The sequence below is a fragment of the Stenella coeruleoalba genome, assembly GCF_951394435.1.
Source record: "Stenella coeruleoalba genome assembly, chromosome: 1".
NCBI classification, from domain to species: Eukaryota; Metazoa; Chordata; class Mammalia; order Artiodactyla; family Delphinidae; genus Stenella; species Stenella coeruleoalba.
In genome coordinates this window covers 52439443-52466485 of record NC_137169.1, presented here as the reverse complement: position 1 = coordinate 52466485, position 27043 = coordinate 52439443, and the positions used below count along the sequence as shown (strand labels likewise).

The window sequence follows — 27043 nt, the reverse complement described above, 5'->3', positions numbered from 1 at the left end:
CTATTTCTTTCCTTTTGCCTTATTATCTCTTGATTCAGAGCCTGTGAGATGGATGGAAAGAACTTGGGACTGCGGGATGGGGGGACCAGATTGAGGCAGTCAAAAGGTACAAACTTCCATTTGTACCTTGTATTATAAGATGAATATGTACTAGAGATGTAATATACAACATGATAAATATAATTAGCACTGTATGTTATGTATGAAAGTTAAGAGAATAAATCCTGGGTTCTCATCACAAGAAAAATTTTTTTTCTATTTCTTTAATTGTATATGAGGTGATGGATGTTCACTAAACTTATTCTGATAATCACTTCATGATGTATGTAAATTAAATCACTAGGCTGTACACCTTAAACTTATAAAGTGCTGTATGTCGATTTTATCTTAATAAGACTGAAAGACAAAAACCAAGAAAAGAACTTGGAATGGACCAGAAGGATCTAAATTCAAACCCCAGCTTTGCAAATTACTACCTGTATGACCTTTAAAACAAGTTATTTGGACTTCCATTTCCTCATCTATTAAGTGGATGATAAGACCTATCTTGCAGAATTCTTATGAAAAATTCAGATGACTTAGACAATTCCAGGTGCTTGATAATGATTAATGGTAATGATTATATAACTGTAATGATTGTTAATAAGCAAAATAAAAATTATTATTATTAATGTCTATTCCCTTTGGCCAGTCTGTTCTTATCAGTGATAACACACATACGCTGACCAGTAGTTACACTTTCCCCTCCACTATCTGGATATCTGTTCACCAATCTTATGAAATAGAAATGCAGGTATTATTATTCTCCAATTTACAGATGAGTAGCTGAGGCTCAGGGAAGTTGAATGACTTAACCCTGAGAAATGGCAAAAAAAGAAAATCAAACTTGTCTAGTGTCTACAAATTGGGCTCTCCTCTGCTTCCCTGTTGAGCACTGAGACACAACTCACACGCATGCGACACTTGGAGTGGAAAACATTTCTAATCCTGCAGTAAATCACACCCAGTACTGAATTTACCATGAAAGAGTAATTTGTATACTCACAGAACTAGGGCTCCTGTTGGCTACAGCAGGCAGGGCAACAGGTAAGGCTGCAGGGGCAGGAGGGGCTATGGAAATTTCACCAACTGGGTCTCTTGCAACAAGCATCCTGACAGAATTCCCACAGTTCCTCAGCACTTGTGCAACTTGCTCACTGGTCATTCCCTGCACATTTGTGCTACCAATCTTCAAGATGTGATCCCCTGTCTGGAGTCTTCCATCCTTTAATCCAAGGGAAAAAAAAATTATTATGAGAAATCATTGGTCTAACTTCACTAGTTAATAACAATTCATCAGACCTTGACTCGTGGCAAAATGGCTGATAAAGAAGCCATCTAAAAATGCTGAATAAAATATAATACTTTTAATGAACAGCTGAATTGGCAACAGAGAAAAGGAAGTCCTTGTAAAACAAAAAAGGAAGGGGAGGGGGCACAGGAGGAGAGTTCAAAAGGAAAAGAGCAACCAGATTTTTAAAATGGCCATTTGCTTGAGGATATCACTTCATGCCTAATGGCCTAGAACCAGGTAAAAATAGCCACATACGTAAGGAAGTGACCTGAAAGCCCTGGGCATTAGGAAAGGAAGAAAGTCAGATCAGAGGCCACCGACAAAAAGTGAAGAACCCTAAGGGCCAACAAGCCCAGTGACACATTTGAGGAACAGCAAGATGTCAGTGTGGCTGGAAGAGAATGAGCAAAGAGGAGAGTAGTCAAGAACCGATGGGAGGGCTTCCCTAGTGGCACAGTGGTTAAGAATCTGCCTGCCAAGGCAAGGGACACAGATTCGTGCCCTGTCCCGGGAAGATCCCACATGCCTCGGAGCAACTAAGCCCGTGCATCAAAACTACTAAGCTTGAGCTCTAGAGCCTGCGAGCCACAACTACTGAAGCCTGCGCGCCTAGAGCCCGTGCTCCGCAACAAGAGAAGCCACGACAATGAGAAGCCCATGCACTGCAATGAAGAGTAGCCCCCACTCACCTCAGAGAAAGCCCGCACACAGCAACAAAGAGCCAACACAGCCAAAAATAAATAAATAAATTTATTTTAAAAAAAAGAACCGATGGGAGCATTACCAGGGGGTCAGCAGTATACAGCATCTGCTCTGAGCCAGGGGGAAGGGAAGTCATTGGAGGGTTTTTGGCAGTGGAGTGACATGATCTGACTTATTTTTAACAAGATCACTCCAGCCTTTAAGCTGAAAATAGACTAAAGGAGAAAACAATAGAAGCAGAGATACCAGTTGGGAGGCTAATGCAATAATCTACAAAGAGACAACAAGAGCCTGGACTAGGTTAGCAGTTGGGGTGTTGAGAAGTGAGATTCTAGATGTATTTCTAATGAACTGTCAACAGACTCTGCTGATAGCTTCTACATGGGGTGTGAGGGGAAAATGGAATCAAAACTCTAAGGTTTTAGCCTAAGCAGCTGGAAAGATAGAGTTGCTATTGAGATTGAAAAAAAAAAAAATTACAGAGGAACAGGTGTGTGGGAACAGAAATCAGGAGTTCAGTTTTAGAGATGTCTAGTCTGAGATGCCCATTAGACACTGCAAGTGGACATATCAGATACGCAGCTGGATATACAAGTCTGGAGGTCAGCAGAGAAGTCCAGACTACACATTTAAATTTGGGAGTCATGAGCATATAGAAGGTATTTAACATCATGACTCTGGATGAGTTTAGAGGAAGGATGTGCAATCTCCTGTTTCTTAAGCTGGTGATATATATATATATGGGTAATCATTATTATTATTTAACACGATCTATCTCATAAACTGGATTATAGGTACATTGGTGATTATTATTTAAAATGTGCACAGACACTATGTATACTTTTATATGTTTGTATATTTCACTCATTGTAAAGTTTAAAACATAATACATCAAAAAGTATATCAGGGAGGAGGAAGAAGATGGCGGAAGAGTAAAACACGGAGATCACCTTCCTCCCCACAGATACACCAGAAATACATCTACACGTGGAACAACTCCTACAGAACACCTACTGAACGCTGGCAGAAGATCTCAGACCTCCCAAAAGGCAAGAAACTCCACACGTACCTGGGTAGGGCAAAAGAAAAAAGAATAAACAGAGACAAAAGAATAGGGACGGGACCTGCACCAATGGGAAGGAGCCGTGAAGGAGGAAAGGTTTCCACACACTAGAAGCCCCTTTGCGGGTGGAGACTGCAGGTGGCGGAGGAGTGGAGCTTCGGAGCTGCGGATGAGAGCGCAGCAACAGGGGTGCAGAGGGCAAAGCGGAGAGATTCCCGCACAGAGGATCGGTGCCGACCGGCACTCACCAGCCTGAGAGGCTTGTCTGCTCACCCGGAGGGGCGGGCGGGGCTGGGAGCTGAGGCTCAGGCTTCTGTCAGAGCGCAGGGAGAGGACTGGAGTTGGCGGACTGGGGTTGGCGGCGTGAACACAGCCCGAAGGGGTTGGTGCACCACGGCGAGCCGGGAGGGAGTCTGGGGAAAAGTCTGGACCTGCCGAAGAGGCAAGAGACTCTTTCTTCCCTCTGCTTCCTGGTGCGCGAGGAGAGGGCATTAAGAGCGCTGCTTAAAGGAATTCCAGAGACGGGCGCGAGCCGCAGCTAAAAGCGCGAACGCCAGAGACGAGCATGAGACGCTAAGTCCGCTGCTGCCGCCATCAAGAAACCTGTGTGCGAGCACAGGTCACTATCCACACCTCCCTTCCGGGAGACTGTGCAGCCCGCCACTGCCAGGGTCCCGTGATCCAGGGACAACTTCCCCGGGAGAACGCATGGCGCGCCTCAGGCTGGTGCAAAGTCACGCCGACGTTTGCCGCCGCAGGCTTGCCCCATATCCGCACCCCTCCCTACCCCCAGCCTGAGTGAACAAGAGTCACCGAAGCAGTGGCTCCTTTAATCCATCCTGTCTGAGCGAAGAACAGACGCCCTCCGGCGACCTACACGCAGAGGCGGGGCCAAATCCAAGCGGGAGCTGTGTGAACAAAGACAGAAAGGGAAATCCCTCCCAGTAGCCTCAGAAGCAGCAGACTATATCTCCACAATCAACTTGATGTACCCTGCATCGGTGGAATGCCTGAATAGACAACGAATCATCCCAAATTGAGAAGGTCGACCTTGAGAGCAAGATTTATTATTTTTTCCCCTTTTCCTCTTTCTGTGAGTGAGTATGTGTATGCTTCTGTGTGAGATTCTGTCTGTATAGCTTTGCTTTCACCATTTGTCCTAGGGTTCTGTCCGTCCGTGTTTTTTTTGTTTGTTTTTTTACTTAAAAAATTTTTTTTCTTAATAGTTATTTTTTAATAAATTTATTTTATTTTATCTTACTTTATTTTATTTTATCCTCTTCCTTTCTTTCTACTTTTTCTCCCTTTTATTCTGACCCGTGTGGATGAAAGGCTCTTGGTGCTGCAGCCAGGAGTCAGTGCTGTACCTCTGAGGTGGGAGAGCCAACTTTAGGACACAGGTCCACAACAGACCTCCTAGCTCCACGTAATATCAAACGGAGAAAATCTCCCAGAGATCTGCATCTCAACACCAACACCCAGCTTCACTCAACGACCAGCAAGCTACACTGCTGGACAACCTATGCCAAATAACCAGCAAGACAGGAACACAACCCCACCCATTAGCAGAGAGGCTGCCTAAAATGATAAGTCCACAGACACCCCAAAACACACCACAACACGTGGACCTGCCCACCAGAAAGACAAGATCCAGCCTCATCCACCAGAACACAGGCACTACTCCCCTCCACCAGGAAGCCTACATAACCCACTGAACCAACCTTAGCCACTGGGGAGAGACACCAAAAACAACGGGAACTACGAAGCTGCAGCCTGCAAAAAGGAGACCCCAAACACAGTAAGATAAGCAAAATGAAAAGACAGAAAAACACACAGCACATGAAGGAGCAAGATAAAAACCCACCAGACCTAAAAAAATGAAGAGGAAATAGGCAGTCTACCTGAAAAAGAATGCAGAATAATGATAGTAAAGATGATTCAAAATCTTGGAAATAGAATAGATAAAATGCAAGAAACATTTAACAAGGACCTAGAAGAACTAAAGTTGAAACAAGCAATGATGAACAACACAATAAATTAAATTAAAAATACTATAGAAGGGATAAATAGAATAACTGAGGCAGAAGAACGGATAAGTGACCTGGAAGATAAAATAGTAGATAAGTGACCTGGAAGATAAAATAGGAAAGAACTACTGCAGAGCAGAATAAAGAAAAAACAATGGGAAGAACTGAGGACAGTCTCAGAGGCCTCTGGGACAATATTAAATGCACCAACATTCGAATTACAGTGGTCCAAGAGGAACAAGAGAAAAAGAAAGGGACTGGAAAATATGTGAAGAGATTATACTGAAAACTTCCCTAATATGGAAAAGGAAATAGTTAATCAAGTCCAGGAACCACAGAGAGTCCCATACATGATAAATCCAAGGAGAAACACGCCAAGACACATATTAATCAAACTGTCAAAAATTAAATACAAAGAAAACATATTAAAAGCAGCAAGGGAAAAACAACAAATAACACACAAGGGAATCCCCATAAGGTTAACAGCTGATCTATCAGCAGAAACTCTGCAAGCCAGAAGGGACTGGCAGGACATATTTAAAGTGATGAAGGAGAAAAACCTACAACCAACATTACTCTACACAGCAAGGATCTCATTCAGATTTGATGGAGAAATTAAAACCTTTACAGACAAGCAAAAGCTGAGAGAATTCAGCACCACCAAACCAGCTTTACAACAAATGGTAAAGGAACTTCTCTAGCCAAGAAACACAACAGAAGGAAAAGACCTACAATAACAAACCCAAAACAATTAAGAAGATGGGAATAGGAACTACATATCGATAATTACCTTAAATGTAAATGGATTAAATGCTCCCACCAAAGGACACAGACTGGCTGAATGGATACAAAAACAAGACCCACATATATGCTGTCTACAAGAGACCCACTTCAGACCTAGGGACACATACAGACTGAAAGTAAGGGGATGGAAGAAGATATTCCTTGCAAATGAAAATCAGAAGAAAGAAAGGTGGAGTATCAATTCTCATATCAGACAAAATAGACTTTAAAATAAAGACTATTACAAGGGACAAAGAAGGACACTACATAATGATCAAGGGATCGATCCTAGAAGAAGATATAACAATTGTAAATATTTATGCAACCAACATAGGAGTACCTCAATATATAAGGCAAATACTAACAGCCATAAAAGGGGAAATCAACAGTAACACATTCATAGTAGGGGACATTAACATCCCACTTTCACCAATGGACAGACCATCCAAAATGAAAATAAATAAGGAAACACAAGCTTTAAATGATACATTAAACAAGATGGACTTAATTGATATTTATAGGACATTCCATCCAAAAACAACAGAATACACATTTTTCTCAAGTGCTCATGGAACATTCTCCAGGATAAATCATATCTTGGGTCACAAATCAAGCCTTGGTAAATTTAAGAAAATTGAAATTGTGTCAAGTATCTTTTCCAACCACAACGCTATGAGACTAGATGTCAATTACAGGAAAAGATCTGTAAAAAATACAAACACATGGAGGCTAAACAATACACTACTTAATAATGAAGTAATCACTGAAGAAATCAAAGAGGAAATCAAAAAAATACCTAGAAACAAATGACAATGGAGACACGACGACCCAAAACCTATGGGATGCAGCAAAAGCAGTTCTAATAGGGAAGGTTACAGCAATACATTCCTACCTTAAGAAACAGGAAACATCTCGAATAAACAACCTAACCTTGCACCTAAAGCAATTACAGAAAGAAGAACCAAAAAACCCCAAAATTAGCAGATGGAAAGAAATCATAAAGATCAGATCAGAAAAAAATGAAAAAGAAATGAAGGAAACGATAGCAAAGATCAATAAAACTAAAAGCTGGTTCTTTGAGAAGATAAAATTGATAAACCATTAGCCAGACTCATCAAGAAAAAAAGGAAGAAGACTCAAATCAATAGAATTAGAAATGAAAAAGGAGAAGTAACAACTGACACTGCAGAAACACAAAAGATCATGAGAGATTACTACAAGGAACTCTATGCCAATAAAAGGGACAACCTGGAAGACATGGACAAATTCTTAGAAATTGCCAAATCTGGCCAACCTGCCAAGACTAAATCAGGAAGAAATAGAAAATATGAGCAGACCAATCACAAGCACTGAAATTGAAACTGGGATTAAAAATCTTCCAACAAACAAAAGCCCAGGACCAGATGGCTTCACAGGTGAATTCTATCAAACATTTAGAGAAGAGCTAACACCTATCCTTCTCAAACTTCCAAAATATAGCAGAGGGAGGAACACTCTCAAACTCATTCTACGAGGCCACCATTACCCTGATAACAAAACAGACAAGGATGTCACAAAGAAAGAAAACTACAGGCCAATATCACTGATGAACATAGATGCAAAAATCCTCAACAAAATACTAGCAAACAGAATCCAGCAGCACATTAAGAGGATCATACACCATGATCAAGTGGGGTTTATTCCAGGAATGCAAGGATTCTTCAATATACACAAATCAATCAACGTGATACACCATATTAACAAACTGAAGGAGAAAAACCATATGATCATCTCAATAGATGCAGAGAAAGCTTTCGACAAAATTCAGCACCCATTTATGATAAAAACCCTGCAGAAAGTAGGCATAGAGGGAACTGTCCTCAACATAATAATAAAGGCCATATATGACAAACTCACAGCCAACATTGTCCTCAATGGTGAAAAACTGAAAGCATTTCCACTAAGAACAGGAACACGACAAGGTTGCACACTCTCACCACTCTTATTCAACATAGTTTTGGAAGTTTTAGCCACAGCAATCAGAGAAGAAAAGGAAATAAAAGGAATCCAAATCAGAAAAGAAGTAAAGCTGTCACTGTTTGCAGATGACATGATACTGTACATAGAGAATCCTAAAGATGCTACCAGAAAATTACTAGAGCTAATCAATGAATTTGGTAAAGTAGCAAGATACAAAATTAATGCACAGAAATCTCTGGCTTTCCTATACGCTAACGATGAAAAATCTGAAAGTGAAATTAAGAAAACACTCCCATTTACCACTGCAACAAAAAGAATAAAATATCTAGGAATAAACCTACCTAAGGAGACAAAAGACACATATGCAGAAAACTATAAGACACTGATGAAAGAAATTAAAGATGATACAAATAGATGGAGAGATATACCATGTTCTTGGATTGGAAGAATCAACATTATGAAAATGACTCTACTACACAAAGCAATCTACAGATTCAATGCAATCCCTATCAAACTACCACTGGCATTTTTCACACAACTAAAACAAAAAATTTCACAATTTGTATGGAAACACAAAAGACGCTGAATAGCCAAAGCAAACTTGAGAACAAGAAACGGAGCTGGAGGAATCAGGCTCCCTGACTTCAGACTATTCTACAAAGCTACAGTAATCAAGACAGTATGGTACTGGCACAAAAACAGAAAGATAGATCAATGGAACAGGATAGAAAGCCCAGAGATAAACCCACGCACATATGGTCACCTTATCTTTGATAGAGGAGGCAGGAATGTACAGTGGAGAAAGGACAGCCTCTTCAATAAGTGGTGCTGGGAAAACTGGACAGGTACATGTAAAAGTATGAGATTAGAACACTCCCTAACACCATACACAATAGTAAGCTCAGAATAAAGACTTAAATGTAAGGCCAGAAACTATCAAACTGTTATAGGAAAACATAGGCAGAACACTCTATGACATAAATCACAGCAAGGTCCTTTTCAACCCACCTCCTAGAGAAATGGAAATAAAAACAAAAATAAACAAATGAGACCTAATGAAACTTCAAAGCTTTTGCACAGCAAAGGAAACCATAAACAAGACCAAAAGACAACCCTCAGAATGGGAGAAAATATTTGCAAGTGAAGAAACTGACAAAGGATTAATCTCCAGAATTTACAAACAGCTCATGCAGCACAATAACAAAAAAACAAAAAACCCAATCCAAAAATGGGCAGAAGACCTAAATAGACATTTCTCCAAAGAAGATATACAGACTGCCAACAAACACATGAAAGAATTCTCAACATCATTAACCATTAGAGAAATGCAAATCAAACTACTATGAGATATCATCTCACACCGGACAGAATGGCCATCATCAAAAAATCTAGAAACAGTAAATGCTGGAGAGGGTGTGGAGAAAAGGGAACCCTCTTGCACTGCTGGTGGGAATGTGAATTGGTACAGCCACTATGGAGAACAGTATGGAGGTTCCTTAAAAAACCACAAATAGAACTACCATATGACCCAGCAATCCCACTACTGGGCATATACCCTGAGAAAATCAAAATTCAAAAAGAGTCATGTACCAAAATGTTCATTGCAGCTCTATTTACAATAGCCTGGAGATGGAAACAACCTAAGTGCCCATCATCGGATGAATGGATAAAGAAGATGTGGCACATATATACAATGGAATATTACTCAGCCATAAAAAGAAACGAAATTGAGCTATTTGTAATGGGGTGGATAGACCTAGAGTCTGTCATACAGAGTGAAGTAAGTCAGAAAGAAAAAGACAAATACCGTATGCTAACACATATATATGGAATTTAAGAAAAAAAAATGTCATGAAGAACCTAGGGGTAAGGCAGGAATAAAGACGCAGATCTACTAGAGAACCGACTTGAGGCTATGGGGAGGGGGAAGGGTGAGCTGTGACAAGGCGAGAGAGAGTCATGGACATATACACACTAACAAACGTAGTAAGGTAGATAGCTAGTGGGAAGCAGCCGCATGGCACAGGGATATTGGCTCGGTGCTTTGTGACAGCCTGGAGGCGTGGGATAGGGAGGGTGGGAGGGAGGGAGACGCAAGAGGGAAGACATGGGAACATATGTATATGTATAACTGATTCACTTTGTTATAAAGCAGAAACTAACACACCATTGTAAAGCAATTATACCCCAATAAAGATGTTAAAAAAAAAAAAAGAGTCATGTACCAAAATGTTCATTGCAGCTCTATTTACAATAGCCAGGAGATGGAAGCAACCCAAGTGTCCATCATCAGATAAATGGATAAAGAAGATGTGGCACATATATACAATGGAATATTATTCAGCCATAAAAAGAAACGAAATTGAGTTATTTGTAGTGAGGTGGATGGACCCAGAGTCTGTCATACAGAGTGAAGTAAGTCAGAAAGAGAAAAACAAATACCGTATGCTAACACATATATATGGAATCTAAGGGGAAAAAAAAGGTCATGAAGAACCTAGGGGTAAGACAGGAATAAAGACACAGACCTACTAGAGAATGGACTTGAGGATATGGGGAGGGGGAAGGATAAGCTGTGACAAAGTGAGAGAGTGGCATGGACATATATACACTACCAAATGTAAAATACCTAGTGGGAAGCAGCTGCATAGCACAGGGAGATCAGCTCGGTGCTTTGTGACCACCTAGAGGGGTGGGAGGGAGGGAGACGCAAGATGGAAGAGATATGGGATCATATGTATATGTATAACTGATTCACTTTGTTATAAAGCAGAAACTAACACACCACCATAAAGCAAAAAAAAAGTATATCAGGGCTTCCCTGGTGACGCAGTGGTTGAGAGTCTGCCTGACAATGCAGGGGACACGGATTCAAGCCCTGGTCTGGGAAGATCCCACATGCCGCGGAGCAACTAGGCCCGTGAGCCACAACTACTGAGCCTGCGCGTCTGGAGCTTGTGCTCCGCAACAAGAGAGGCCACGACAGTGAGAGGCCCGCGCACCGCGATGAAGAGTGGCCCCCACTTGCCGTAACTAGAGAAAGCCCTCGCACAGAAACGAAGACCCAACAGAGCCAACAATAAATTAATTAATTAATTAATTAATTTTAAAAATAAAAGAAATTTTTTTCAAAGTAATCAGTTCCATTCTACCTTCGTTTGTGAAATTTTTGAATAGTTGATCCACTTCATTTTCACTAAATTTGTTTCATCAGAAAGTCTGAATTCTCTTTACTTATCTTTACTACAATATATTAAAGATTCCAAAATGTAAACAGAACCAGTTATGAAAAATTACACCACCAGAGCACTTTACAGGATGAAAAAAATCACTTTCCATATATCATCTCTTTCAGTGAAGAACAGCTTTAAAATGAGAAAACCAAGATTCAAAAAGGTTGACTGAATTGACCAAGATCACAAAGCTAATAAGTGGCAGGGCCAAAGTTCAACCCAAGTTGTCTCACTGAAGACCTGTTCTTATTAATCATTTGTCTTATACTTTGATATCTCCAAAGTAATATCAGTAGATAATAAATATACTGTTTCCTATTCTCCAAGAAATTTCCTATAACTGTCAAAAAGCTTGAAATAAAATGAAGATGAAAATAGATATTTTGCACCTGGGACAGAAGGACAACCTGAGAATAGAGCCATGACCACTGGGCTAGTACAGTTCTAAGCTTCATACTCCTGGCTCCGGGAGGCACCATCTGTAAGTTCCAGATGGAACTCAGAAGAAAAAAAGTGGAAAGGAAGGAAGGGAGGGAGGGAGGGATGGAAAAGAGCAAAAAAGAGAGGGCCTTAAAACTAAAAGTCTATTTCCCATCCTTCCTTTTCTCCAATTTTGCAGAAACCTGTATGAAAGAAGGTGTTAGATCAAAACAGTGAGTAGAAAACTATATGCTTTGTTGTGAATTCTGCAGAAGGCACTAGACAAGCAAAGAGGAGCCGTGAAACAGAAATGCAATTCAAGTCAGAAACGTTTGGAAAGACTTAGAAAAGAAATAGATGCAAGGAAGAAATTACTGTGGAAAAAGGAACAAAGAATTGCTGGATTTCTACTTTAAGCACTGATAATTTGATGTTCTATTTTTTATCAATGCAACAAACTTGAAACAAAACAAGCAACTACTTAAGAGACAGTCAAGTGTTCATGATGAAAAATAAGGGTAAGATGCCTCTGTGAATAAACCATTCTTGAACAGAATTTTGGCCTGACCACAGAATAAAGAATATGGTGAGTGTTTTCACACTTGGCTTGGACAAAGGACATTTCACTGTAAGTACAGTCACCTCCTAAGCACTATTGTTTTCCTATATTACCTGAACTCGATTTTAAATGATGTAGATAATTTGCACCTGTCACTGAAAGTCAAACATTTTCTTGTTCCAGATAAACAGGTGTTCTAAGGAATTCATAAGTGCAAAACAACCATAATCAGATTGATAGGAAAGATACCAAAATGACAGCTAGCTTTTACAAGTCCAGCAGCCCCAAACATTGCACTTTACTGATTCTTTCTGATCAATATTCTCCTTTCATAACCGGTCTACTGTGGAAGGAAAGTAAAAGGTATAGAGTCCTTTTTGTTCTTTAACAGAAATCATAAGTCAATGATAGCCAACAAATAGCTATGTCAAGATTCAAAGTCATGGCATGCTAATCTAACAGTGAAATATAAAAGTTTATTAACCCATAGAGTCTTTCAAAAGAGAGAAAAAATTATGCATACAGGAAAAGATAGTATGGAAGGCAAAAAATTAAAATAGCTGATGTAACAGGGTAACACACTGTTACAGTGAAAACACTAACAGTATCATTCATATAGTTTTTTTTTTTTAAAGAAAAAATACTTTAATCCAAGTTAGCAGTTATTGGCTAAAAAAACATTTAGTACTCTGCACTTTTAAGTTCTCTGATAGGCTGTTGTAGATGATAATTTCAATTCAAAAGATATTTGAAAACCTAAAGGATTTCAGGCCTGAGCTACAAAAGAAAGAAATCAAATTTGTTTCTCTGAAAATTAAAAAATGGTACCAAATACTTCCACAACTCAGAAAATGAAATTATTACCACTTCTGATTCCAGGACATTTCTATCATTGGTCTTTAATCAAAAGGCAAAAGAGAAAAACAAATACCGTATGCTAACACATATATATGGAATCTAAAAAAAAAATAAAAAATTAAAAAATGGTTCTAATGAACCTAGGGGCAGGACAGGAATAAAGACTCAGATGTAGAGAATGGACTTGAGGACATGGGAGGGGGAAGGGTAAGCTGGGACGAAGTGAGAGAGTAGCACTGACATATATACACTACCAGTGTAAAATAGATAGCTAGTGGGAAGCAGCTGCATTGCAGGGGGAGATCAGCTCGGTGCTTTGTGACCACCTAGAGGGGTGGGATAGGGAGGGTGGGAGGAAGATGCAAGAGGGAGGAGATATGGGGATGTATGCCTATGTATAGCTGATTCACTTTGTTATACAGCAGAAACTAACACTGTAAAGCAATTATACTCCAATAAAGATGTTAAATAAGTAAACAAATAATAAGAATGCACATTAAAAAAAAGAAAAGAAAAAAATAAATAAATGTCAACCTCATGGCAAGTGTCTCAGGTTTGAATCTCCAAAGGAAAATAATCCTAATCCTGTATTTTGACCAAAAATCAGTAGATGGATAACTTAGATCCTTGGCTAGTTTGATTTGGTATTCTTTTATCTTGACTTCTAGTAAGAATATTGCAAGGCTCTTATAAAGATATAATTTATATTACTAGAACCATAAAAAAATGCTCTTTCCCTCAAGGAATTAAAGGTACTAAGTGTAAGTACATCTATCCTATCCTTCTCATATTTCTAGAGCCCTCATCAATGATTTTTAAGGATAAGGAAACTACCAGTTTCCAGACACACTCAAAGCAAAATTACTGGGAATAACGAACTGTTCAGTGTCCTCAAGCTGGGCCTTTATTATTCTAGACTAAAAATTCCTCATAGTCCACACCTACTTCTCCAATCCTTGGTTGGTTCCATTCCTTCTTAGTATTAAAGGTTACTAGATAGGTAATAGGACTCATATACAATTGCCTGATACCAAAAAGTCAATAATTCATGACAACTTTTAAGTAGGTTGTGCTTTAATAATCACCTTTGGGAGACAACGGGGTAACTCAATGTACCTGATTTCCCTAGAATTCCTCCAGACCACATAAAAGAGATTTCTGCAAAACAAAAAAGTTTTACACTGCCCATATCAATTTATTTAAAAACAAACAAACAAAAAACCAAAACAAAACAAAAAACAAAACTTCTAACTGCTGAAAAATTCTGAAATTTTTTCCATAGCTGAACAGAATTCTCAGAAGATGTTTCAGGCACTGTGAATTTTGGAGAGTACCTAAGGATTACAGGTAGATAGGTCTTTTAGCTCCCCTTACACGATACCATATAATTTCCCTATTCAGGGAATTGGCCCTGATTACATTTACTGATTACTCACTGTAATTAGGTCTCAATAAACATTTCTAAAAAACCCGTATACGTCAATATTTTTCCACTTCATTTACTTTACAACAGTAGAGGCAGTAGACAGCAGAATGACAAGGCTTTGGAGTCAGACACACCCAAGTTCAAATGCTGGCACTACTTTGATCAAGCTGTAGGGCCATAGGTCAGTTACTGATCCTACCTAAATCTCAGATCCCTCTTAAGTAAGATGGGGATAAATTCCTCTCTCATTGAGTTGTGAGCACTAAACTCAATACTATATGTTTGGTACTTCCCTGGTGGCACGGTGGTTAAGAATCCACCTGCCAATGCAGGGGACACAGCTTTGATCCCTGGTCCGGGAAGATCCCACAGACTGCGAAGCAACTAAGCCCGTGCGCCACAACTACTGAGCCTGTGCTCTAGAGCCCGCGAGCCACAACTACTGAAGCCTGCGAGCCACATCTACTAAAGCCCACGCACCTAGAGCCCATGCTCCACAAGAGAAGCCACCTCAATGAGAAGCCCACGCACTGCAAGGAAGAGTAGCCCCTGCTCGCCACAACTAGAGAAAGCCCACGTGCAGCAACAAAGACCAAATGCAGTCAAAAATAAAGTCCATAAATATAATAAATAAATAAATAGTTTAAAAAAATACTATATGTAAAAGCTTTAGCCTAGTGCCTTCCTTACAGCAAGTCCTCAAATGCATCCATTTCTGATACTTCTTTAGGCTCAGTTAGGTATTCTTTGCCCCCTCAACTCTACCCCATATTGACTTATCTGTACACAAAAGAAAATACAAGGGGCTATTTTATGAAACCCTTTCAAATAAGAAATACTGACTTGCTTTTCTAACTTGCTGTTATACAATTTTATAGTCTTTAGAGAAAGTAGTATTAGTTAACCCCTTTAGCAGAATGTAGGTATCACTTTATGATCAATCTAAATCACATCTAACTAATGACCTAAGACATCCATATTCCCTTACCATGAAGATTGCCATGGTCAACAGTGAGCATTAACAGTCAAAATATGAGTACATTTTAATGAAAAGCAATATTCCCTTTAATAATTTTAAAGCTATGGTCAGGCTACATGAGCAACAACTCTAAAGATTTAGCAACAAAGCAGAGTTAGCTGAAGAGATTTTATCTGCCATTTGGCTGGGATGAGGGGAAGAGAGAAGTGAATACTGCTCTGTCCCCTATGTTTAGGTCTCATCATATTCCCTACAGGAAAGGACCAATAGCAATGTTGCTGTTAGAGCTGGCAATTCCCTCATAGGCTTGACCAACCCTGGACAGGTGTACACCAGGAAAATGAAAACATCGGGATCAACTTTGTATAAGTAGATTTAAGCAGTAAATCTAACAGATGTAGGCTCAATCCTGACTTTGTCATTTCTTAGTTGCATAGCCTTGGGCAATTTCTTAAGTTTCCATACCTATGATTTGTGAATAAAATTTATGACTGTTCTGAGGATTACACGAGAATAATGTGTATTAGGCAGATGACCATATCTGGCATAAACACTCGCTTCTCCATTATGACTCTGACAGGCACATGCCCCCCAACCTGAAGACCTGAAACAGTGACAATCCCTTCCAGGAAAGGGTGAAAATCAGACATGGGCTTTTACCAACAGTGTCACAAAGGGAAACTCTGCACATCATATTCTTCTTGTGAAAATTCATAATGTACATTAATGTACAGTAATCTATTTGATTTTAACTAGGTGCTTTCCAAATTTATTTGACCCTTTGTTCTTCATAATAACTACTCCACTTTGCATCTTAAAAAATGCTACTATAGCAAATAAGTCTATTAAAATTGCTAAAGGAGGCGGGTTGGGGTGAGAAAAAAACGCCAAAATACTCCACAATATCTCATCCCTTTCCAGGTTTCAAAATTTTTCAAAAAAATCCTTAAAGATTATTACTTGTTTTGTGAAGATGTCTTTTGAAGAACCTATAACGAGCATTCTCAACCTTTTTGGTCTCAGAACTCCTTTACATTCTTAAAAATAATTGAGGATGGAGGAATAGGGATTACAAAAGGGCACAGAAAATCTTTGTGGGTCATGAATATGTTCTTGACTGTAGTGATAGATGGTATCATGGTTAAATTTTATGTGTCACCTTGGCTAAGCTCTGGTGCCCAGTTGTTTGGTCAAACACTAGTTTAGATGTTACTGTGAAGGTATTTTGTCGATGTAATTAATATCTACAATCAGTTGACTTTAAGAATGTTACCCTTGATAACATGGATAGGCTCCATCTAATCAGCTGAAGACTTTATGAGCAAAAACTGAGGTTTCCTGGAAAAGCAATTTTGCCTTAAAACTATAACAAAACCCTGCCAACTTGCCATACAAATTTCAGAGTCCAGACTTTTTTTTTCTTTTTTTTTTTTTTTTTTTTTTGCGGTATGCGGGCCTCTCACTGTTGTGGCCTCTCCCGTTGCAGAGCACAGGCTCTGGACGCACAGGCTCCGCAGCATGTGGGATCTTCCCAGACCAGGGCACGAACCCGTGTCCCCTGCATCGGCAGGCGGACTCTCAACCACTGCACCACCAGGGAAGCCCAGAGTCCAGACTTTAATGTCAACTCTTGCCTGAGTTTCCAGTCTGCTGGTCTGCCCTTCAGATTTCAGACTCGCCAGCAAACACGTCAAATTGTATTCTTTACATATGTGCAATTTATTGTCTGTCAATTATATCTCAAAAATTACTGAGATCACAGAGTTTTTGTTTATGTAGTTCTCTCTGTTGTTATCTGCTGATATCAACTGAATTGGGAAACAATACTGAGAAACTTTTTAAATATTTAAGATATGTAATATATTAATATATACTTTTTACACATTGGTATTTTTTTATTTTAAAAAGTTATGTTTTCTAAAACAAAAAAATTGTGAGAAGAGTTGTATTCTTAAAGAAATTGTTACAAATCTCTTTAATATCTGACTTAAAAGAAGACAGCTGAATTTTCATATCTGCTTCAGCATTCAGTGTATTGCAATATGTTGCTTTGGTTGAAGTATATAAAGAAAATCTGGTCTTAATCAGATATATATTTGGAAAATGGGGGAGTATTTTAATAGCCCTTTCAGCCCATTCTTTGATAACACACCGAAACTTGACAAGTGGTGATTTCTTAAAGATCAGTTGCAACGTGGAATCTGAAACAACATCAATAAACTTTCAGATACTGTTTCATTAAAATCTATTGATCAATCTTGAATTCTGAATGGATTTTTTACTATATATTATTTTGCCACACTACACATTGATCTTCAGAAAATACTGATTCCTAGAGTTATGCAGATTTTCTAAATATTGACATATAACATTATACAATATTAAAAAAATCATATTTATTAACATCACCAACAATCTAATCAGAGAAGTATTTAAATATTGGAAAATTTCAAGCTTATGGTAAAACACAAAATTTTCCAAAATTCTAATTTTTGCTTGAAAGTTCAAACTTTATCATCAGCAACAAATGCTGTCAGTTGTTTTTCCTTGAGGTAACAGGTTCACTTCATTCATTTCAAGGAACTGTCTACCAAATAACCAAGTCTGAATAATCATAATTTTTCTGTCAGTTATCCTTTCAAAAATAAAAATGGTATTCTAGATTGGTGGCTGCCAGAGGCAGGGGTGTGGCGGGCGGGCAAAATGGGTGAAGAAGATCAAAAGGTACAAATTTTCAGCTATAAAATAGTAAATCATAGGGATATAAACCACAGCATGGTGACTGTAGTTAACAGTACTGTACTGTATACCTGAAAGTTGCTAAGAGAGATCTCAAAAGTTCTTATCACAAGAAAACAAAATTTCTAACTATGAGGTAATAGATGTTAACTAGACACATTGTGGTGATCATTTCATAATATATGGAAATATCAAATCATTATTCTGTAATCCTGAAACTAAAATAATGCATTTCCAAAAAATTAGGTCTCAGAAATTTTGGGGAAAAAAGCAAAAAATTAAAAAATAAATTAAAAAAATTAAAATGCTGTTCCCTATTAAAACGCTGTTCCATATTACAATGTGGCTAGTTTGTCTCACAAATGTTTCCCCTCAAGAAAACCGCCATACTTCCGTACATGACAGAAGTGCTATACAGTACATCTGATTTTGTCACATGGTATTAAAAAGACATGCACTTACTTAAATTTGTTTTTATTGCACTTTCTTAAGTGAGACTGGCATTGTTGCTGTTGCAGTGGCAAGCACATGTGGAGAAGAACGCAATGACTACTAGTACAGTTGTGTGCCCCTGCCCTGTTTCACATGAAGGCACCAGCAGGTTTAGCCTACCACTGCTTGCATGTCATCAGTGCAAACGCCAACATGGTGAAAGGGCTAATACATCTTAGTATTATTATGTAAGTTGTTTTGATCTTGTACACCCCCTGCAAAAGACTCAGGGACCCACAGACAAAACTCTGAGAGGCATTATGCTAAATAAATACACTTAGCTGCTGAAAGGATAATAGGAATATTAATAGCTCCATTCGTATAAGGTAGAGCAACCTTTTTTTTTCTTTTTTTCTTGGCCTGGCCGCATGGCTTGAGGAATCTTAGTTCCCTGACCAGGGATCGAACCTGTGCTCCCTGCAATGGAAGCACGGAGTCCTAACCCAAGGTGGAGCAATCTTGACTAGAAATAGAGAGCTGAGGAACTTGCCTCAAAGCTGCATGTGCACAGCAAGTTCATTTTTACTTTACATGTTTTTTAGAAGGGATAAATTTTTACATGTGACTAGACATTAATCAGTAAAATTTACAAATCATTCTGATTATCATGGACAGTCTATATAATATGAACTCATTACTGTATTAAGTAGCTTCAAATTTCTAAACTACTTTTTAAAAACTCAATGTAGTATTTAACATTTTCTTCAACGTAAAACTAAGCAGAAACAGTTAATAAGTTTTAAAATGGCCCACTTTCAGTTTGAACCCTGCTAAATAATGAAGGGTAGTATTTTTATTTATAATGCCAGAAATTTGTAATTCTAGTGAAATTTACCACAAACAATATTGAGATAAAAGTTTGTAATCGCTGTACCATCTGATTTTAACATTTAGGACCTTGAAAGATACACTGGGAGAAAATAATATAGATATTCAGAATACAATACCCATTAATGATTCCTTTCAATAAAAAATATTGTCAGGCTTCCCTGGTAGCGCAGTGGTTGAGAGTCCGCCTGTCGATGCAGGGGACACAGGTTCGTGCCCCGGTCCAGGAAGATCCCACGTGCCGTGGAGCGGCTGGGCCCGTGAGCCATGGTTGCTAAGCCTGCGCGTCCGGACCCTGTGCTCCACAACGGGAGAGGCCACAACAGTGAGAGGCCCGCATACCGCAAAAAAAAAAAAAAAAAAAAATTGTCTTTTGATAGAATCAAGATGACTGTCAATCACAGGCCAAAAAAAAAAAGAAAACCACCCCAAAAAACGTTGATTTAGGAGCTTTTTAAAATAAAGCAGAGTGAGTGTATATTAACAGTTATAGAAAAAAACATTTTTAGCTATACTTAAATTCTGGTCATGGAAACATATACCCTAGTAACCCATGTTATAAAATTACATTTCAAGTCATACAATTTAAATTGTATAAAACCAAAATTAAATCAAAGAAGGTCAACTTACTCGATCTGCTAATCCTCCAGGAACTATAGTCCTCACAACTACACCACTCGATTTTCCTCCAACTATTCCAAAACCTAATCCAGAGCCATCATTAATAAGCTCAACATCTTCAATATGGCCCCAACTAACCTACAAATTAATAACAAGTAAGAAGCAAAGTGTTAGCAAAGCATATACATTCATCACTTCCAATACAGAAATTACTAAGGTAACAGGTAGACAAAATATTTAATATTCATACAATTAATCAAGTCAACTTTCTAGAGGCTCAGAGATACGTAAGATGATCATATGGTCCCTGCCTTTACAGATTTTATAATCCGGTAGAGAAATAAACTAAAACAATTAAAATATAAGACAAAATATTGGACCATAGGACACTGTAGCTCTAAGAGGACAGAAACACACTGTCTCATTCCCCAGTCTATGCCTGATACCTAGCACAGTGCCAAGCACCTAGTAGGAAACAATAAATATGTGTTTATCTGAATTAAAAGAGAATCATAAAATATTATAAAGATGGGAGGAATGTAGAGACAAGAGGTCAAATCCAATGAAAACTTATGGAAAGCTTCAAGGAAAAGGTAGCATTTTAATTGCTCTACAGAGAAAAAAGACATTCAAGCAAAAGGGAAATTTAAGAGCAAAGCTAGGCTCAGATAAGTGGGAATAACTGAAGGTTTTAGAAGAGGGAACGACAGAAACAAAGCAGTGGTTTAGAAAGATTAATCTAGCAGCAATGTGAAGCATGCGATTGTGAGGACACAGAGTGACCAGAATAAATGAAGAGACTCTGATGAAGGAGAGGAAAGGTAGGCCTAACTGAAGATATTAGCAATAGGATTATACAAATCAGACTAAGAGACATAAGCATTTTTCCTCTAATAGCAGGTTCCATCAGAAGTATGCATTAGATTCACATAATGCGCCTGCAGAGCAAAAGTCTCCCCCTCAAGACATTAGGGCATACTTATTACTTAGTTCTTCTATTACACTAAATTGGAAAGTTACTATGCAATGTTAAAATAACCAGAGATATTGGGACTATTTAATAAATTCACACCTGGAACAATACCTAGTATCCAGGAAGCAACGTTTGCTAAAAATGCCTAAATTAGGGACAGCAATTAATATTCACAGAGTATTTATTCTGCCCTAGGCACTGTGTTTAGCTCTTCACATGCATTCTCAATCCTCACAACATCTCTGTGAACTAGAAACTGTTATTAGTTCCAAGCAACAGATGAGAAAACTGAGGTATGGAGAAGTCAAGGCATCTGCCCAGTAAGACTCACCTACGAAGTAAGAAGTGGACCTGAACCCACCTTAGCCTGACTCCAGAGCCCTTGTTCTGAACCACTATGCTAAGCAACTTCCCACTTTGTTCATTCTATTTATTATATAAATTGTGCTATATAAATATTACTGATTACAACAGGGAAAATGTCTATACATTAGTGTTGTGACCTTGTACTGTTCCCAGTCTATTTTTTCTTTTGTCCAATGAATGGAAATTAAATAAATCAGCTACCACTTAGTGTTATAAGAAAATAAGATTTATTGGCTTGCATTTTGAAATGCAGGCCAAAATCTGTAAAATGTTACAAAGCAAGTTTAAAGACTCCCAAAGGAACATAAACTTTTACTCTTTTAAATTGTTCAGTATACATCCTTACATGAAAAGAAAAACTTCTATAATTGTGCAGTATCCATAATCTAGTCATAAACACCCAATATAATTTAAAAAAATGTTTTTGAAACAAATAACCAAATCTTAATTTAAAAACTCAATAGTAAATCTCTAATAAAAACTCCCAGCTTAATTAAGTGGTTACATCACCAAGGAATTCCTTCCTTCACCAAATTATACCCAAGACTACAATTTGCCCTCTATATTAAATAATAATCTTAAACAAGGAGAATCATAGGACATTGAAAAAACAAAACAAAAACCCCCATGAAGTATCTTGTTTAACATGCTAATGCTGCATTTGGAGATATAATCATCTTTCTTGAACTACAACAAATAAAACGACATTTTCTAAATATCTTTACACTTCTTAAAATCAAAGGCATAATTCAAAATTAAGTGTTTTTCCAAATTTGCAACTCACTGTTTCAGGCAGACTTGCATCAGTTAGGCCGGTAGAAGTGCTGCTTTTTGTGTGGACTGGTTCCCTGGCCACAACCAGATGCAAAGATCCAGTGGTTTGTTGTAACAATGCAATTGCTTGCTGGTGGGAAATGTTCTGATCCAGTGGTGTGTGATTAATAGCCAATATTTGGTCATTTTCCTTTAACCTTTGATCCCTTGATGAAATAAGAAAATTTTAAGTGACATAATAGCCTGATTCTTAAAATCTACTATTCAGGTAGCTTATATATTATGGTATTATTTCACTTAGTACATTTATTGAAATATTTAATTGTATAATATAAAAGAGCTCTTCAGACTTCTTTTCATTAAAGCACTTATTAACTAATTAACCAATTAAGTAGTGCATCCCTACACACACACATTTTTTTTTTAACTTTTTTTTTTTTTTTTTTTTTTTGCGTTACGCGGGCCTCTCGCTGTTGTGGCCTCTCCCATTGCGGAGCACAGGCTCCGGACGCGCAGGCTCAGCGGCCATGGCTCACAGGCCCAGCCGCTCCGTGGCATGTGGGATCTTCCCGGACCGGGGCACGAACCCGTGTCCCCTGCATCGGCAGGCGGACTCTCAACCACTGCGCCACCAGGGAAGCCCCACACACACATTTTAAAAGCCATATGGCTAGAAAAATAAGCAAAAACAATGTATAGGGCCCCACTGCTAAGGTTTTGCAAGTATGGACATTGTCCTCATTGTGGCACCAAACCCTGTACTCCTGAACCCCTTCCAATCTGACTTCTGCATGGACCATACAGGGCTATATGTTCACCAATAATCTCCTCTCTAACAGATTCATCCCATCCCCATTGTCCTTTACTTCTCCAACATTTGTCAACAGAGGCCGAACTCTCCATGGAAATCAATAGAGATTATTTCCAAATCTGTATCTGAGCCCTTCTCTCTGTCCCAGTCACAAATTTCCCAACTGCTAACCAATGTAAAAAGGATTTTTTAAAGAAATTAGCAAAATCTTCAGAAAAAAAGTACTATTATAGTTAATATTTACTGAGCACTTATTATGAGCTAGGAACTGTGCTAAATGCTTTATAGGCATTATCTCCTTTATTCCTCACAATCACCTTTTAAAGTACTTAGTTAAGGGCTTCCCTGGTGGCACAGTGGTTGCGAGTCCGCCTGCCGATGCAGGGGACACGGGTTCGTGCCCCGGTATGGGAAGATCCCACATGCCGCGGAGCGGCTGGGCTCCTGAGCCATGGTCGCTGAGCCTGCGCGTCCGGAGCCTCCGCAACTGGAGAGGCCACAACAGTAAGAGGCCCGCGCGTACCTCCGAAAAAAATAAATAAAGTACTTAGTTAAATTTGACCTGCAAGAAATTAAAGCAAGCTTAGCATCTTATCTAAGTAGTCTGACTCTAAACCATACTCTTTAACTTCTTAAAGTGCATACTAAGAGTAGGATTTACTCTGGTTTGCTGTATTTGACTTCATTATCTCCTATACACCCCTCCTGCTCTTCCTGTTTCTTCATTATCACAATTCTTTCTTATCTTTCTTTATCTCTCTTGCACCACACATCTCCTCCTTTCTATTCCCAATGTCAACATCCAATTGAGATCCTTATCGAATACCTCAAACCTAACTTGTAAAATTCCTCAAGGTTTATTTTTCTAGGCTCTCTTCATGCTAGTATCCCCCAACTCGAAAGTATAAAATGATTATCTTTGGTTGTTGACCAATAAGGAAAGAGTCAAAGGGAAGTATGACTATTTTATAAAAGAATATCTTTAACCTTCAATATAAAAAAATCTCCCTGAGAAGGGATTCATCTCAGAACAGCCTAACTCATAAATTTAGAATTATGAAAATTCCATTATATTGCCCTTATTTTTTCTCAGGTCACAGCAGATTCAGCAAAACTTTATCATGGACCAGAATTTGGTTAACTTCTGACCTCTAGGACACAATGTAAACTTGGTTGGTATTCAAAGGTCTCTACATTTGGCCCCAAAGTACTCTTCCAACTTGGCTTCCTCCCTATATAAACCTCTTTTCCAACTATCCTGATTTACTCTTTCCCTCTCAAACATGTCTGGTATTTCCTGCTTTTGTGTACATGGTTTTCTCCATCTCTAATGCCCTTCCACTCTGCTCAGCCAAATTCAATCCACCCTCCACGTTGCAACTGAGTGTCTCGTCTGTCTCTCTCTCCCTTCATCACTTACCTCATTATCATGGTGCTGAGCCACTTGTTTATCACTCACTGAACATCCATTTATACTAAGTATGCTGTCCACAGAGCTAACTATATCCTTCACTGTTAGATTTTAAGTTTTCTGAGGACAGGGATTCAGACATTTTAGATTCTCCTTTGGAACTAACAAGTTGGATATTTCAATTTTTTATGCCAAAATTGTGGGTGGCTCTCACAATAGATCATGTTGCATTAAAAATGTTGCTTATATATCTTTTTATGACTATTAGGAAAGGCTTACGTTATACAAGAAAATAAGAATGATATAAAATTGCATATATTCTAAGATGTTGTCTTTATGAAAAGAAAACATTCTAGGGAATTCCCTGGCTGTCTAGTGCTTAGGACTCCGCGCTTTCACTGCTGTGGTCCAGGTTCAGCTCCTGGTTGGGGAATTAAGATCCCACAAGCTGCACGGCACGGCCAAAAAAAAAAAAGAAGAGAAGAAAAGAAAAGAAAACTTTCTAGGGACTTCCCTGGTGGCACAGTGGTTAAGACACCACACTCCCAATGCAGGGGGCCCAGGTTCGATCCCTGGCATGGGAACTAGATCCCACATGCATGCCGCAACTAAGAGTTCACATGCCACAACTAAGGAACCCACCTGCCGCGACTAAGACCTGATGCAACCAAATAAACAAACAAAGAAACTTTCTAATGTATTTCCTATAGTTGTCTCAGGGTGGTCGAAGTCCAAGAGCTTTTTTTTTGGGGTGGGGGGGCAGGGTAATTATATTTCTGTATTTTATATTATAGGCATGTATTATTTTCATAATGATTTTCATCATTTTGAAATATATATTTTTAAAATTGCAAATGTTGCTTGTGAACTTTTCCCTAGTCCTAAAGAAACTGCTTTTTTTTTTTTTTTTTTAAGAAACATTATTTTTTTAAAGGAGGAAAGAGAAAGAGTAGCTGTATTCTTTGCCAGGCAAAGAGGGAACACAGGAGGCTAGCGCCTTCAAAAACTGTGCCAAGAAACATTTTTTTTGTTTTGTTTTGCTTTTTTGTTTTTGCGTTACGCGGGCCTCTCACTGTTGTGGCCTCTACTGTTGTGGAGCACAGGCTCCGGACGCGCAGGCTCAGCGGCCATGGTTCACAGGCCCAGCCACTCCACAGCATGTGGAATCTTCGCGGACCGGGGCACGAACCCGTGTCCCCTGCATCGGCAGGCAGACTCAACCACTGCGCCACCAGGGAAGCCCAGAAACATTTATTTTTAAATGTGACCACTACAGGACAATATCCAGGAATACCTTCCATTTTCCCATCTCCTACATTGTCCTTTCTCTAACTTCATCACCTAAATTCCTATTCACAGCTTGTTCATTAAGGGAAATTTCTTAATTAATCAAAAATGAATAAGTTACTCTTAAAACTTTTTAACCTTGATATAACTCATTTTGCATAAGTGAGACCTTAATTTACTCACCTTAATTTACTCACACTCAAATTTTCTATTTTCTGGGAATCAATCTATTTTAATCTACCTTTCCCTCTACCCAGTAGACTTCCAGAACATCTAATTTCTTTCCAGTTAGTATCTGCCTAGAAAATATAAACTCAACCCAAAATAAACAAGCTGCAGAGGAGAAGTCTCCTGGAAAATATGATTTTGATGCATTCTAAAGTTGAATAGTATTCATTTTACTGCTACTATTACTTCTAATTTAACTCTCTCATACTATATATATAATTGAATTCACACTTTTCATTCAAGGGGAAAACAGCTCATCTCTCCATTGCAACATTCAGAAATGATGGATTTCCATGACTTTGAGAGCCAACAGGGGTTAGGCAAGCTCATAAAATAACACAGTTCTATGTGGAAAGTCCTCAGAAGAAAGGAAGACCATTTAAGATGATCTGGAAGGTCCTGCATGGCTGGCCCCTTCCTCTCTCCAGCCCGTTCTTGTACTGCCTTGCACTAAGCTCCCACACCAGGTAAATACCAGACATACTCCAAAGATGGAGTTTACCAGGGCTACCAGTAAAGCGTCTATTCCTCTCCCTGACACCTTCTGCCCTCTGCGGACTCCACTATCACCTCTCAAATTTCCCTTCAAGCACCACTGCCTATGGGAAGCCACCTGAGTCCTTAGCCTTGGTCAAGGATCTTTACATACTCAAATATGAAACTCCTCTTTTTGGAAGTGCTCATCTCAATTTGTACTTACAGAACAATTAGTACAGAGTAACTGAGACATAAGAATGGACCACAAAAAGGTTGAAACATTGAAAATACACTAAAAACTACTGAATTGTACACCTTAAAATGGTGACATTTATGTCATGTGAATTATATCCCAATAATGATTTTTAAGGTAAAAAAATTAAAAAGAAAATTTGGGCCAATCAGAGTCAAATAGGCTTTTTGTCAAGGGACTTCATAGTCTTAAAGAAGCTAATAAGTGTCTCTAAGTCCAGGTTTACCCTGGATTGTCTAGGTTTGCCAGAATAGTCCTAGTTTATACCTGCTGTCTTAGTGTCATTATTAATGGCACACCCTCTCACCCCAAAACTGTCCCAACTTGGACAATAAATTATATGATTACCCTAAGTATGTATAACCAATCTCCAAGAACAGGAGTTTCTCAGATATAGTTGACCATTGCTATGGCTCCTCAGAACAAACTTGAGGAAATGCT

At 38.7% G+C, this 27043-nt stretch overlaps 1 protein-coding gene across 8 annotated transcripts in view; it reads right to left on the bottom strand.

The window, feature by feature from the left end:
- The window catches only part of PATJ (PATJ crumbs cell polarity complex component), a 358864-nt gene that overhangs the window by 314756 nt on the left and 17065 nt on the right, over positions 1-27043 (bottom strand). For 6 of the 8 annotated variants that reach the window (XM_079919148.1, XM_079919149.1, XM_079919151.1 and 3 more), the window contains exons 6-8: positions 22146-22341; positions 20032-20160; positions 1046-1264 (exon numbers count right to left, since the gene is read on the bottom strand). In XM_079919148.1, the coding sequence (XP_079775274.1) occupies positions 1046-1264; positions 20032-20160; positions 22146-22341 (544 nt within the window). Of the gene's footprint in view, positions 1-1045; positions 1265-14022; positions 14096-19520; positions 19970-20031; positions 20161-22145; positions 22342-27043 lie in introns of those variants that run through there. The other 2 variants (XM_079919154.1, XM_079919152.1) reach the window with 2 other exon arrangements.